Genomic DNA, 13,951 nt, shown 5'->3' with positions numbered 1-13,951 from the left:
GTTAGCTAAGCTTGTTACCTCGTTTTTCAGCTCGTGAATTGAGTTTTTCATTTCTGTTTGATTTGTTTTTATAGTTTCAATTTCCTTGGTAATATATTCTTTGTGTTCATTGAGTTGTTTTCTGATCTCCCTATATTGCCTTTCTGTGTTTTCTTGTATATCTCTGAGTATTTTTAAGATTTCTATTTTAAATTCTCTGTCATTTAGCTCCAAGGCTTCCAATATGTTAAATCTTTTCTCCATAGATTTTTCCACATCTATTTGTGTTACCTCTCTTTCTTTTGTATCCATAATATTTGATTTCCTCTTTCTTATCGGCATCTGAGGGTGGTCTTGTTGATAGCACACAGGCTCACTTCCTCGCGGCTTGAATGAACGTCCCTGCGGTAGCTTCCTCCACACCCTCGTCTCTCAGATTCAAGTGATAACAGTCCTTTTGCTATCAGTTTGTGTGGAATTCCGGAATGCCCCGAGGATAGATTTTTCTGTTTCTAGTTGATAAATTTGTTGTGATTTAGGGGAGAGCTGTCGGACGCGCAGCTCACGGCGCCATTTCCATGACCCGTTTACACTCTTAACCCATAATTAAATCATTAATTTCTATTTCACTAGTGAAATGACTTCAGAAGTTAGCTTCTCTAACATTCAAAAATCCCTGAGATTTTGCAGCCTCACACAAATTAACACTGATCAATCCTTAGATCTTAGACCTAAAAGAAAACAGACAAGGCCATTATGAGGGTCAAATTAAATCTAAAGTGTCTGGTAAACTTTAATATACTATATAAATAATATTTGTTATTAATATTAACCATCAAAAAGACAATGTTCAGCCCTAGCCAGGTAGCTCAATTGGTTAGAACATTGTCCCAATGTGCCAAGGTTATGGGTTCAATCCCTGGTCAGGGCATATACAAGAATCAACCAAGTGTATAAGTAAGTGGAACAACAAATCGATGTTTCTCTCTCTTTCTCCCCCATTCTTTTCTTTTCTCTCTCTCTCTAAATTCAGTAAATAAAAAACATTAATCACAAATAATATATTAAAAATTTTTCAGCAGCTGGTAGTACAAAGTACTAGTATTTTCTTTTCTAGTTTTGGGAGGTGACAATATTTTAGTCTGTGCTAAACTACCCTCCCCTAAATGTTCCTCCATTCTCCATGTCCACTCAGATGGTTCCCCCTTCAACATACATTTCAGAATGTATTGATCCAGGACACTCTGTCTCATTTGGCCCAACTTCTTTAAGTACTATTTTATTTTTTAGCTTTGCATCCTCAGTATTGCTGTGCAGTTTGCAGCTTTTAAATTTGCATTCTCTGTACTCAGTGGCTCTGAAAGCATTCTGAACCATATTGCATGCATATTGGATAATGTATCTACACCTAGGCACTTAATATGCCAAACAGTAGAGTAAGAAATTTTCATAATACTTTCTAAAGTATTAGAGATGTAGCCATGTCTAATAAATTATAGCAACAAAGAATAAAGTTTAAATGACTAATCCATGATAATTAGGCATTGTTCTTAATGGAAATTTGAGTCACAAATCTTTACTGGGTTGAAAACATCTAATTCACATATAGAAATGGAAATAAAGTAGGAATTAGTATTTTAGGTTGCAGGATGTAAGAATTTGGAGTAAACCAAACACACATACAGTTTTCCAACACTGCTCTGCTAGTACTAAGAAGCATTATTTTGGCCTCAAAGCCTAATAATAACACATCACTTCAAAATACTAACAATTTATCTTTCCCGATATTAGTAATATCTAATAAGTTTACATATTTGTGAAGGAACACACTAGATTTACATTCTGGGCTGCATTAAGGAAATGGGAGCCCTAAAAAAAGACTCCTTGCTTTGAAAAAAAAGTAGGATAAAAATATATATAAATAACTTCATTTTTCTGGTTAACAGCTGGCTTTTGGAATGGCTCATCATTTATTATTATTATATAGCCATGACTTGAGTAAAGAGGTCAGGAAGTCAGAGTGTAGACAAGAAGTGAACAGATTAATGTCTAATGGTCTGGCCAGTGAGTGCTCTGCAATGAGCCACTGACTGAGGGTTCTGAATGAAAACTAGAATATTATTTCCTTTTCTCCTCTATATTTCAGATTTACTTTGCTATTTGAATATTTTAGGATTTAGCACTGACAAACAGCTATCAAAAAATAGCTTCACATTGAAAGATATAAAATGAAGCTTAAAACCTGAATTTTCAACCTCAATTATAGTACATTACAGCTGACATCTTTTGCCACGGTTCATTTGTTCTAAATGGATGGAATTCTACTTCTTAGGCTTTTGAGATCATTACTCATAAGGAAAGTATTCACAATCTAGGAACTGGCCTGAGTCTTATATTTTCCACTTACCTGCATAACTAATGGATTTTTTGAAATAGGGATGTTAACGCCAATGGATTACATTATTACCCTTCATCTATTATACCTGACAGTTTCTTCTGTACTACGTCTTTAATCATTGAAACAAGTTAATTCTAAATGAAATAGGGTAGAGACTTTGAGTCTTCAATACAAATGACTAATAAGGAAGTAGTTAAATATAAAAAGTTAATTTTTACACAGTCCAGTTTACAATTATTTACTCCATCCATATCTATGATAAAGTTAGTGATGAGGCTTCCATGATAATAAAACAATAAATTCCTCTTCTTTTGGCCAAGGTATTACAACCTTATCATAAACTACACTGTAAAGGGCAAAGGAAAAAATGTTTGTTGGGAACAAAGGCATTTCCTGGGTCATGATAGTGAAGACTTTTTCAAATATGGGAAATATTTATGCAAAATGAAAGCCAAATTAGGAAAATAAAATGACTAATATTAGTTCTGTCATCTAAAATATACATTTAGAAACAGCCAATGTTTTACCAATATCTTTTAGTGACTTGAGGGGAAATGGCTTTTGCTTAAAGAGGGAGAAGAAAAGTATTAATAGGGGAAGTAGGAAAACAAACAGATGGCCTGAGTTTAATTATGCAATGTCAAGTTTCTTATCTCTACTGAAGTCAACTAACCCACAGGTTCCACAGAGCAAACAGCATCCAACTTGAGTTTCCAAAGATGAAAGTTCTGTCCTCTTTTCTAATTTGATTTTAATCAAGTAAAACAGACACAAAACTATACATAGCAGGAATTTTTAGAACTTTTACACACACATCTTACATGCAAAGAGAAGAAAAATCTTTTTTTTTTTCATACTTGAAATCAAGAGACTTTGCTCCTGAACCAGTTTTTTCTCTGATTGTTCAAAGTACTGTGGTCAAAATATTTTCTAGATGCAGTCAGGTTGGTTCACTGCTTTAAGAGAACTTAGCTCATATATCCATGGGATAATCACTAATTTTATCCTTTTTGAGGACTTCCCCAAGGGGTATAATATTTCATGAAAATAAAAAGAATGAAAAATCCTATCCTTGCCATTTGAATACAGGCAGCATTAGGATATAAGAGCACAAATGCTTGTGAGTTTTTTTAAACCAGTTTGGCCTAAAGCACAGTCTTCGAGGTTGAACATCTCTTCTCCTCTTTCCATGCTCTTCTAGGCTATCACTTTGATAAGATTTGCTTTGATTTTTATGGGCACAGATGTGATTATCATCTCATTTCACAAACTTGAACACCCTTCTCTCCCATTATTCATGGACTTCAACTCTAGAATGTGCTCTTAGCTCTACCTGCGGCGGATAAAGCGTCAACCTGGAATGCTGAGGTCACTGGTTCAGGACCCTGGGCTTGCCAGGTTAAGGCACATGTAAGAAGCAACCATACCATGAGTTGATCCTTCTTGTTCCTTCCTCATACTCCTTTTTCTCTCTTTCTTTCTTCTCTCTCTCAAATCAATAAGCAAAATCTTAAAAAAAAAAAAGAGTGTGCCCTGTGGTCCAGGACAGTAAGGACTTAATCTGATGACAAAAGTTCCCGGAGGACATAAACCTTTTTCTGTTAATATTCAGGTTGCTACACTTGAAGATTCTTTCAGTGCAAGTCTCATCAGAAGTATCAGGTATCTCTAAGGTTGAAATATACAATTTGGGTACAGGTATATAGTTACCATAACTATGATGCAAATTATCTCACCTCCTAGTGCAATAAAGTGCAGAACTGTGGAAAACCCAGGGATGCTGATTTGAGTTGTAAACACTCTACCTCTCAAGGTTGGCTTATACTATTTTGAATAATGACATTGCATATCAGAAGACCAAGGAAACAGGAAACCAAAATGCTGTATTTTTTTCCCCTAGGAACAGCCATTATAAGAGATGCTTGCCTATATGTTGGCTATGAGGCAGAAACACTAAAGTCCTTCCCAAAAACCTACATAATCAGATAAAAGAAAAAAAATAATTTATTTTAATTAATCTTATGGAGCTCTGAAACCCATTAATGCAAGAACATATGTCATTATCAACCCATTGTGAAGTTAGAAGCTTTCAGAAACAAAACGACTTATGTGAAGCAGTGTTCATGAGCATATGAAATGTCTCTTTGGAATGATCCAAGTTTTAAAAATGTATGGCCAAAATAATAATATGGTATAGCAAGATTAAGGAGAAGCATTTTTGCTAAATGTACCACTGAGAAATGAATATTTAATAAGTTGACTATTTCCTTAGGAAATTTAAAAAATCATTATCCATAATTTAAAAATTATAAGGTTCAGGAGCTGTTAAAATTAAAATGAAACACCATAATCAGGCAATAATAATTACTTGGCCATGGTGTTCACCTTAAACCTCACCAGGGTTCACGGGCAATAAAAGCGAAGGGAAGCCATGCTTGTGATAAAAAAGGCAACTGGACAAGTCTGCTAAGGGAAATAAACAAACATTTGCCAGCTAACATGAGGTGGAGGGCCAGGCTTGCAGGGTCTTCCTCCTGAGCCCTGTCTGGCAAAGTCGTATCTTCCGGAGTTTACTTAGAAGTTCTGTATGCATCTCACACTCAACTGCTCTAGTTTAGTTCTCTAAATCTGAGTTCTTCTCATTTCCTCCCACTACTAGATTCACTTTCTTAACACATCATTTTGATCAGACCACCTTCAGCCATCACATCCTCCATCCCAGTAGATCCCCACTATATTCCATCAAGTCCAAACCACTAGCTTGGGCCATCAACCTTCCACATCCCAGCTGTAGCCTGCCCTTCTAGCTTGATCCATCAGCCTACCTATGCTAAAACTCAGATGGAATTAACCTTGTCACTTTACTGTGACTGACAAAGCGTTCTGAATTCCTGCTTCCAGAATGTTTCCTTACCACATTTCCTATACCTAGAAACTTCTTTTTAATTTTTTTGCTCATCCTAAATACCCTAAATCCTTCATGTTGTTAGGGGTTCCCCACCAGACCTACCCTCTCCTTCCTGCCTTTGAATCTTGGTTCTGTCTCTGTACTCAATTTACTCTTGTATAGATTTTTAAGCTCCTTCAGGTAAAGAATAATGTTTCTTTCTTTTTTTTTTTTTTGTCTTACTTCTTTTTAATAATCATGTTTCTTATTTATACACTTCCCCATATAATTAGACAACTGCCCCGTATATACTTGGCATTCAGCAAACACATGTTGATTGAAACCTAAAACAGTAAAGTGTTGGATAAGTACTGTGAAAAGAAGATTTGCTAGTATAATTGACCAATGGAGAAAGTTATGGCTCATTCAATACACAGAAACAAGTTTGGTAATACAAGGACTGAGCCCAGAACATGTGTCTCTTAGCAAGCCTTCCATGGCAGATATGGAATCCTATTCACACATGGCACCCTTATTAATTAGTATAGTTCCTGGCTCACAGGATATACTCAGTAACTGTGTGCTGAATTATTTAATAAATATGCAAATAATGATCTTCAAGACCAGAATTCCCAATTTTGTGAATAGACTTTTGTTGAGACAACAAATCAGACTAGCCATGAAAATTACGCTGCGTGGCAAGACATGTATGAAATAAAGGTAACCAACTCTGGCCTTCAACGTTAGCAGTGAGGCCTGAGCAGCGGTGGGATTCTAATAATTTAACAATCGGTTCTCTGCCCTAATGGCCATTTTAAGTATATAAAAATGAATACTGAAAGGTAGTTTATTATTTCATGCACTTAACACTTAAATAAGAATAAAAGAGGTACACAAAATTAGATTATGTTATAAGAGTTTTAAAATATTAATGAAAAATATATTAAATAATATCTGACAAAAACCAATAAAACTGTTATTTAAGATATTTCATATTGCTTCTTGATTGGCATCCTCACTTGCAATTTTTTTCATTTATGGATGGAATGAACATTACTACGGGAGCTTAGAATACACTGTTGTACAGATGAATGTTAAAAAAGAATAAGGAATGTAAATTTGTGGTTTCCACATTGAGTGGCTTCCCAGGTGTCCACTTTACAGAGAACCCAGATAACAAGTGCCATTTTAACAACCAGTTCACTGAACTCAACAAAAAATTAGGTATTGATTCTGCCAATGGTGGGAACTGGCTGAATCCCACAGCTGGGTCTGATTATATTACGGATATATGCAAAAACCCTAAAGTAAGAACATGGAAATAAAACATTGAAAGAAGAGGAAGGCCCTGGCTGGTTGGCTCAGTGGTAGAACGCTGGCCCAGAATGTGGAAGTCCTGGGTTTGATTTCTCATCAGGCCACACAGGAGAAGTGACCCTCTGCTTCCCCACCTCTCCCCCTCATCTCTCTCTCTCTCTCTCTCTCTCTCTCTCTCTCTCTCTCTCTCTCTCTCTTCGCCTCCCAAAGCCATAGCTTGAATGGTTTAAGCAAATTGGCCCCAGGTGCTGAGGATGGCTCCCTGGATTTCCCTCAGATGCTAAAATAGCTCGGTTGCCGAGCAACAAAGCAGAAGTCCAGACAGGCAAAGTATCTCCTGGTAGAGGCTTGCTGGGTGGATTTTGGTAAAGGCACATGTGGGAGTCTGTCTCTGCTTCCCCACCTCTCACTTAATTTAAAAAAAAAGAAAGAAAGAAAAAGAAAAAGGAAGAAGGGGAAAAGGTGCTTGGGGAAAGGGTTGGGGAATGTAAAGGATGGCAAAAGAGAAATGTGCGAAGGCTGTGAGAAACAGAAAATTGTTACCCCCGATCCTAAGTGATCCTAAGTAGTCTAGTGATTTCTCAGCACGAGTCTTTCCCTTTGAATTTCAATATGGCTGCCCCTCTCTGAGCATCATAGTTAGTCCCATATGACATCCATCCTAAAGTCTCCATCCTAGAGATGGAGTTCTGCTAGAATGTTTAATGGTAGAATAAAATAAGATTAAGACAGTTTCAAATAATAGCAAAGAGGCTAGCATTCTCCAATTTGAACATGATTAATAATAAATCCAGATCTATCCTAATTCAACTTAATTTAACTTGGTTGAAGATGAACTAGATAAAAAAAATTCATTAGATGCTTGACCAGTGATGGCACAGTGGCTCGAGCATTGACCTGGAATGCTAAGGTCCCAGGTTCGGAACCCCGAGGCTAGCAGCTTAAGCGTGCTCATCTAGCTTAACCCTGAGCACAGATCACCAGCTTGAACATGGAATACTCAAAATGATCCCATGGTTGCTGGCTTAAGCCCAAATTTGTTGAGTTGAGCAAAGGGTCACTGGCTCAGCTGGAACACCCTGGTCAAGGCATGTATGAGAAGCAATCAATGAACAACTAAAGTGCCACAACTATGAGTTGATGCTTCTCATCTCTCCCCCTACCATCTCCCCCCTTACTCTCACTAAAGAAATAAAAATCCATTAGAAATATGAATGTGAAGTAGTCTTTGGTAAACCTGTTCTGATTGAGTTATTTACTTTTTATAACAAAAGAGCACTCATCCAGAATCTACAGGGTCAACTGCACAGGAAACAATTTCATACTGTTAGGAACTGTCCCCAAACTGAGGCAAACAGCACTAGTTCTTAATGTCCCTTCTCTTTGTTATTCTTTAATATCAGCTTGGCCCCATGTGATTAAAATTTCAGATGACTCTGTTTTTTGCTAAAATAACAGAATAATAAATAAAATGAAATGTTGTATTTCATTTCATCATTTATTATTCAATAATAAAATTTTATTACAAATGTTGGCCTATAAAATTAACTGTCCATAACTGATTATAAAACAAAAATTAAAAATGCTAATAAAATACATACTGTGAATTAGGCTAAAATGCTATGCACTCAAGAGTAATAAGGAAAAATATAAAAATAAATAAACTTGAAAACAGTACATATTCTACATTTTTGCCAAACTCTAAAGAAAAAAGTTTAAATATATATGAAGGACTTTAAAAAGAAAAGGCATTTCAGAGGTAATAAACATTTAAGAAACCACATCAGCATTTGTTTGAAAGGTACATACTGCTTTTCGTTTAAGAATGCAGTCCAATCTCCAGCGATTTCCTTCAACCACCGGGCGTTTCAGAAAGATTTCTGGACTCAACCTAAAATCACAAAATTTCACCTAATTAAAACAAAATATAAAGTCTAATTGTGTCATAAAAGGCAAAGGCAATTTTAGCCCAAATGCCATCACCATCCTTCACTGTGGTGAGTCATCCACACAAATCCACATACAAGTTCAATGGGAACACAAGCCTTTATTCATACATAAAGTCAATCTAGATTTCTCTATACATGTCTTATACATGCACGTTAGACACACACATGCGGATACTGATGGTTGCCCAGCCAACAGCCATTCTCCACCTCTTCTTCCCTTTGCTGCCATATAGTGCAAACAGTCTGTGGACCTGCCTCCCAACTCCTGTGCAGCTGGAGCAAGCACAGTGTGACATGGCCCTGGGCAGTGAGATATGTGAGGAGGCACATGGAGCATTGATGGGAAAATTTTTTCTTTTTGAATGAATTTTTATTTTTCTTTTTTTAGTGAGAGAGACACATACATTTACTCAAAACAGGAAAAAGAGACTTTAGGATGGATGTCATATGGGACTAACTATGATTCTCAGAGAGGGGCAGCCATATTGAAATTCAAAGGGAAAGACTCGTGCTGAGAAATCACTAGACTACTCCACAATATTTGGGATTGCCTAACTTTGGATTGTTTTTATTAAGTGAGGCCAATAAATCCTTATTGTTTACCTTTAGATGAGCATTCTGTTAATCTAAGTCAAAAGTGTTTTAACTGATAAACATAAATGCTGACTGCTTATACCATGGAGTAATTGTCCATGAACCTGAGTCTTTCTGAACAGAAAAGGGAAGACAGTTTCACTGATAAAATTTTTCCAATGTGAGAATAAACAACACCTTGGATCTTCTGTTTAGTAATTCCACAGGCAGCTAAGCATATAGTAGAGTTACTTTGTCTCTTGGGGTTAAGGTCCAACATCAATGTCTGAGTTAAATCTATATGTGATATAACTTCCTGTCATGAGGAAAACAAACAATAAAGAAAACTTCATCTGCTGACATTCTAGACCTGGAGGAAGAGGAGGAGACTGTGTAAGAATTAAAAGTCCTATAGAACACTAGGCTGCAACATTGTCTTGCCAAGGAGTCCTTGAAGCAGGTAAAAACAACAAGATTTTAAGGAGCTAAAGAGATTTAAGGTGCTGTAGCTGGTTGGCTCAGTGGTAGAGCATCAACCCAGTGTATGAAAGTGTCAGGTTTGATTCTCGGTCAAGGCACACAGGAGAAGTGACCATCTGTTTCTCCACTCTCTCCTCTCTCTCTCTCTCTCTCTCTCTTTCTCTCTCTCTCTCTCCCTCTCTTTCTCTCTTTCCCTCCCACAGCCATGGTTTGAACGGTTCAAGCAAGTTGGCCCTGGGTAGTGAGGTTGGCTCCATGGCCTCACCTCAGGCACTGAAATAGCTCTGTTGCTGAGCCATGGAGCAGTGCCTGGCGATGGGCAGAGCATTGCACGGTAGGGGGCTTTCTGGGTGGATCCCAGTCAGGGTGCATGTGGAAATCTGTCTCTCAGCCTCCCCACCTCTCAATAAAAAAAAAAGAAAAGAAAAAAAGAATTTTAAAGTAATAATTTAAAGTATGCTCTATTTCATTCAGTTAAAGAAAATAAAATCCCAGACATAAAGTATCCAAAAAACCCCACACATATAGGTTATGATAAATAAGAGCACAGGCAAATAGTGGGGTATATACAGTATAAATACTTGCATATTTAATTCAGAATAGGAAACAACTCAAAGGTAATCTATCTCTAAACAAACAAAAATGCAGCAATTGATAGGAAAAGGTTTAAGATAAATTTTAAAAAGTTCTGTTTTCAGTAGAAGAGCAGTACATCACTGGACATGCTCGTTCACTGAAGATGAGATATACCCAACAACACGTACATCCTTACAGTTTTTTATGTATACATTCATTATGGATTCAGAGGGCTCCAGTGTTAGGGCCACTTCTAAAGCTATGTTCAACAATTAAGTTTTTCTTATCTTTTATTTACTAGACCAGCATTGTGTACCCTGTATGCAGAACATTCTACTGGGTACTTTGAAGGATCTCAAGATAGCTGTCAAAGAGCCCTCAATTTGGAGGACAATAAAAAGATAAAGACTGATAATCATGCTATAAACAAAGTATAAACAACGGCAAGGAGGGAGCAGCTATGATGCACAAGCCACTGTATCAGAATCTTCATTAAGTAATTATTAGATAAATAAAGTTCAGAAGAATGGTATAATACTGCATTGCATTGAATCTAGAACACCAGTGATGGCAAGATGCATTATTACTACATGCATCGCTAAGAAAGAAAACACAATGACTGTAAGATGTTACTGAAGGTAAGATGCATTCTGATTCTAGAGACCTTCATGTGGACTTCCAAGTGAATGTTCCTCTTAGAAGATTTTATAGGCCCTGGATGGTTGGCTCAGCAGTAGAGTTTTGGCCCAGTGTGTGGAAGTCCCTGGTTTGATTTCTAGTCAGGGCACACAGGAGAAGCGACCATTTGCTTCTCCACTCCTCCCTCCACTCTCTCTTTCCTCTCTCTCTTTTCCCCTCCCACAGTTATGGCTCAAAGAGTTTGAGCAAGTTGGCCCCAGGCACTGAGGATGGCTCCATGGCCTCGCCTCAGGAGCTAAAGAAGCTCGGTTGCCAAGCAATGGAGCAGTGGCCACAGATGGGCAGAGCATTGCCTTGTAGAGGGCTTGCCAGGTGGATTCTGGTTGGGAGGCATGCTAGAGTCTGTCTCTGCCTCCCTGCCTCCCACTTAATTTAAAAAAAGTTTATAGCTTTAAATACTTCTATGAGAAAGACAGAGTTTGAAATCAATAATCAGAGCTTCCATCTTAAGAAGATAGAAAAAGAAACAAATTAAACCTAACATAATACAAAGAAAAGGAATAATAGATGAGTGGAACTCAATGCAATATAAAACAATAGCAATAGATAAAACTGAATGAAACCAAAATTTAGCTCGTTGAAAAGCTGTGGTTCAAAGAGGACAACATAAATAGCCATTGCTTGACTCTGGATACAGTGTCAGGGCAGACCATGTGTGCAGAGCAGGGTAAATAAAGGCCCCCTTTCTAGCCAGTGGACTAAAAAGGGAAGTCACAGGGAACTCAAAAATAGTGGGAAAATCATAGAGAGAGAGGAGCTCAGAAAAGTGGGCCCCAAAATTTATAACTTTTAGCTGACTCCCAAGCTGCCCATGCATAGATTTGAACCTAAATACAGGGTGGGGCAAGAGTAAGTTTATAATTATGAGTATGCAGAACACAGAGTTTATTCTTGTATTATGAATTACTGTATTATTTTCCTCACAGACTGTAAATTGAAATAAGAAATATGCCTGACTTGTGGTGGCACAGTGAATAGAGCATTAACCCTGAGGTTGTGGGTTGAGTGCAGGTTCATTCAGCTTGAGCACGGGTTCATCAGGCTTGAGTGCAGGTTCATTGGATTTGAGCGCAGGGTCACCAGCTTGAGCATCAGACCATGGATATAATCCCATGGTTGCTGGCTTGAGCTCAAGGTTGCTGGCTTGAGCTTAAGGTCACTGGTTTGAGCTCAATGTCGCTGGTTTGAGCTCAAGGTTGCTGGTTTGAGCTCAAGGTCGCTGGCTTGAGCAAGGAGTCACTGGCTCAGCTGAAGCCCCCTAGCCAAGACATGTATGAGAAGCAGTCAATGAACAACTAAAGTGCCACAACTACAAGTTGATGCTTCTCATCTCTCTCCCTTCCTGTCTCTATCTCTTTCTGTCTTTCTCAAAGAAAAAAAGAAATATACTACTGTTCAAACTGGCCAGTAGGTGAAGCACATGGGGGACAGAGAAGAACAGCAGCACTTCAAAAAATACGAAAACAAATATGACATTAAAAACAAACTTATATGTGGAATCTAATGAACAAAATAAACTAACAAACAAAATAGAAACAAATTCATAGAAACAGAAAACAGATTGATAACTGTCAAGGGGAGGGGGTTGGGGCTGAGTGAAAAAGGTGAAGGGATTATACAAAGAAAAAGTGCTCAGACAACAGTGTGGTGATTAGGGGAAGGAGTGGGGGTGGGGAGGTAGAAGAGGGTGAGGGGAATAGGTGGTGATGGAAGGAGAGCTGACTTGGGTGGTTACTGCATGGCGCAGTGTACAAAGGATGGATCATGGTTGGCACACCTGAAACCTTTGTAAATTTATTAACCAATGCCACCCCAATAAATTCTATTTAAAAAAATTCACTAAATGTTAACAGTTTTCTCTGGGTTATGAAAAAACAAAAACATACAGATATTAGCCATCTGTATGTCCTCTTTAGAAAAGTGTCTATTAGGTCCTTTGCCAATTTTTAAATTGGATTGTTTTAGTTTTTTTGGTGTTGAGTAGTATAAGTTCTTTATAAATTTTGGATATTAACCTCGTACCATATATGTCATCAGAAAATATGTTCTCCCATTCAGTGGGTTGTCTTTGTTTTATTAATGGTTTCCTTTCTGGTGCAAAACCTTTTTTTTTTTTTTTTTTTTTTGTATTTTTCTGAAGCTGGAAACAGGGAGGCAGTCAGACAGACTCCTGCATGCACCCGACTGGGATCCACCCAGCACGCCCACCAGGGGGCGATGCTCTGCCCATCCAGGGCATCGCTATGTTGTGACCAGAGCCACTCTAGCGCCTGAGGCAAAAGCCACAGTGCCATCCTCAGCACCCGGGCCAACTTTGCTCCAATGGAGCCTTGGCTGCTGGAGGGGAAGAGAGAGACAGAGAGGAAGGAGAGGGGGAGGGGTGGAGAAGCAGATGGGTGCTTCTCCTGTGTGCCCTGGCCGGGAATTGAACCCGGGACTCCTGCATGCCAGGCCAACGCTCTACCACTGAGCCAACCAGCCAGGGCTCTGGTGCAAAACTTTTTAGTTTGATGTAGTCCCATTCATTTTTTTCTTTTGTTTCCCTTACTCAAGGAGATGTATCTACAAAAATATTATTATGAGAACTGTTTGAAATTTTACTGCTTATGTTTTCTTTCAGAATTTTTATGGTTTTGAGTCTTAAGGCTTTAATATATTTTGAGTTTATTCTTTTGTATGGTGTAAGTTGGTGATCTAACTTTATTTTATTTTATTTTTTTCATGTATCTGTCCAATTATCCCAAAAACCTCAATTACTGAATAGATTGTCTTTTCCCCAATGTATGTTTTTGTCTCCTTTGTCAAATAATTTTTGACCATAAAGGTGTGGGTTTGTTTCTAGGCTCTTTATTCTGTTTCATTGAACATATGTCTGTTTTTATGCCAGTACTAGACTGTTTTGATTACTATGGCTTTGTAATATAGTTTGATATCAAATAGTGTAATTCCTCCAACTATGTTTTTCTTTCTCAAGATATGTTGTGCTTTTTGGGGAGTCTTTTGTGGTTCCATATAAATTTTTGAAATATTTGCTCTAGTTCTGTGAACTACACCGTTGATATCTTGATAAGAATTGCATTGAATCTGTAGATT

The 13,951-nt window shown here is 37.8% G+C and overlaps 1 protein-coding gene across 6 annotated transcripts in view; it reads right to left on the bottom strand.

Annotated features, from left to right (window-relative positions):
- PLD1 (phospholipase D1) overlaps positions 1-13,951 on the bottom strand; it is a 337,459-nt gene that overhangs the window by 131,635 nt on the left and 191,873 nt on the right. For all 6 annotated transcript variants that reach the window (XM_066347950.1, XM_066347955.1, XM_066347949.1 and 3 more), the window contains one exon: positions 8,391-8,472. In XM_066347950.1, coding sequence (XP_066204047.1) covers positions 8,391-8,472 — 82 coding nt within the window. The remainder of the gene's footprint in view (positions 1-8,390; positions 8,473-13,951) is intronic.

The sequence above is a fragment of the Saccopteryx leptura genome, chromosome 8 (genome assembly GCF_036850995.1).
Source record: "Saccopteryx leptura isolate mSacLep1 chromosome 8, mSacLep1_pri_phased_curated, whole genome shotgun sequence".
Lineage (NCBI taxonomy): Eukaryota > Metazoa > Chordata > Mammalia > Chiroptera > Emballonuridae > Saccopteryx > Saccopteryx leptura.
The sequence above is the reverse complement of the archived record's forward strand: the minus strand, read 5'-3'. Positions and strand labels throughout refer to the sequence as shown.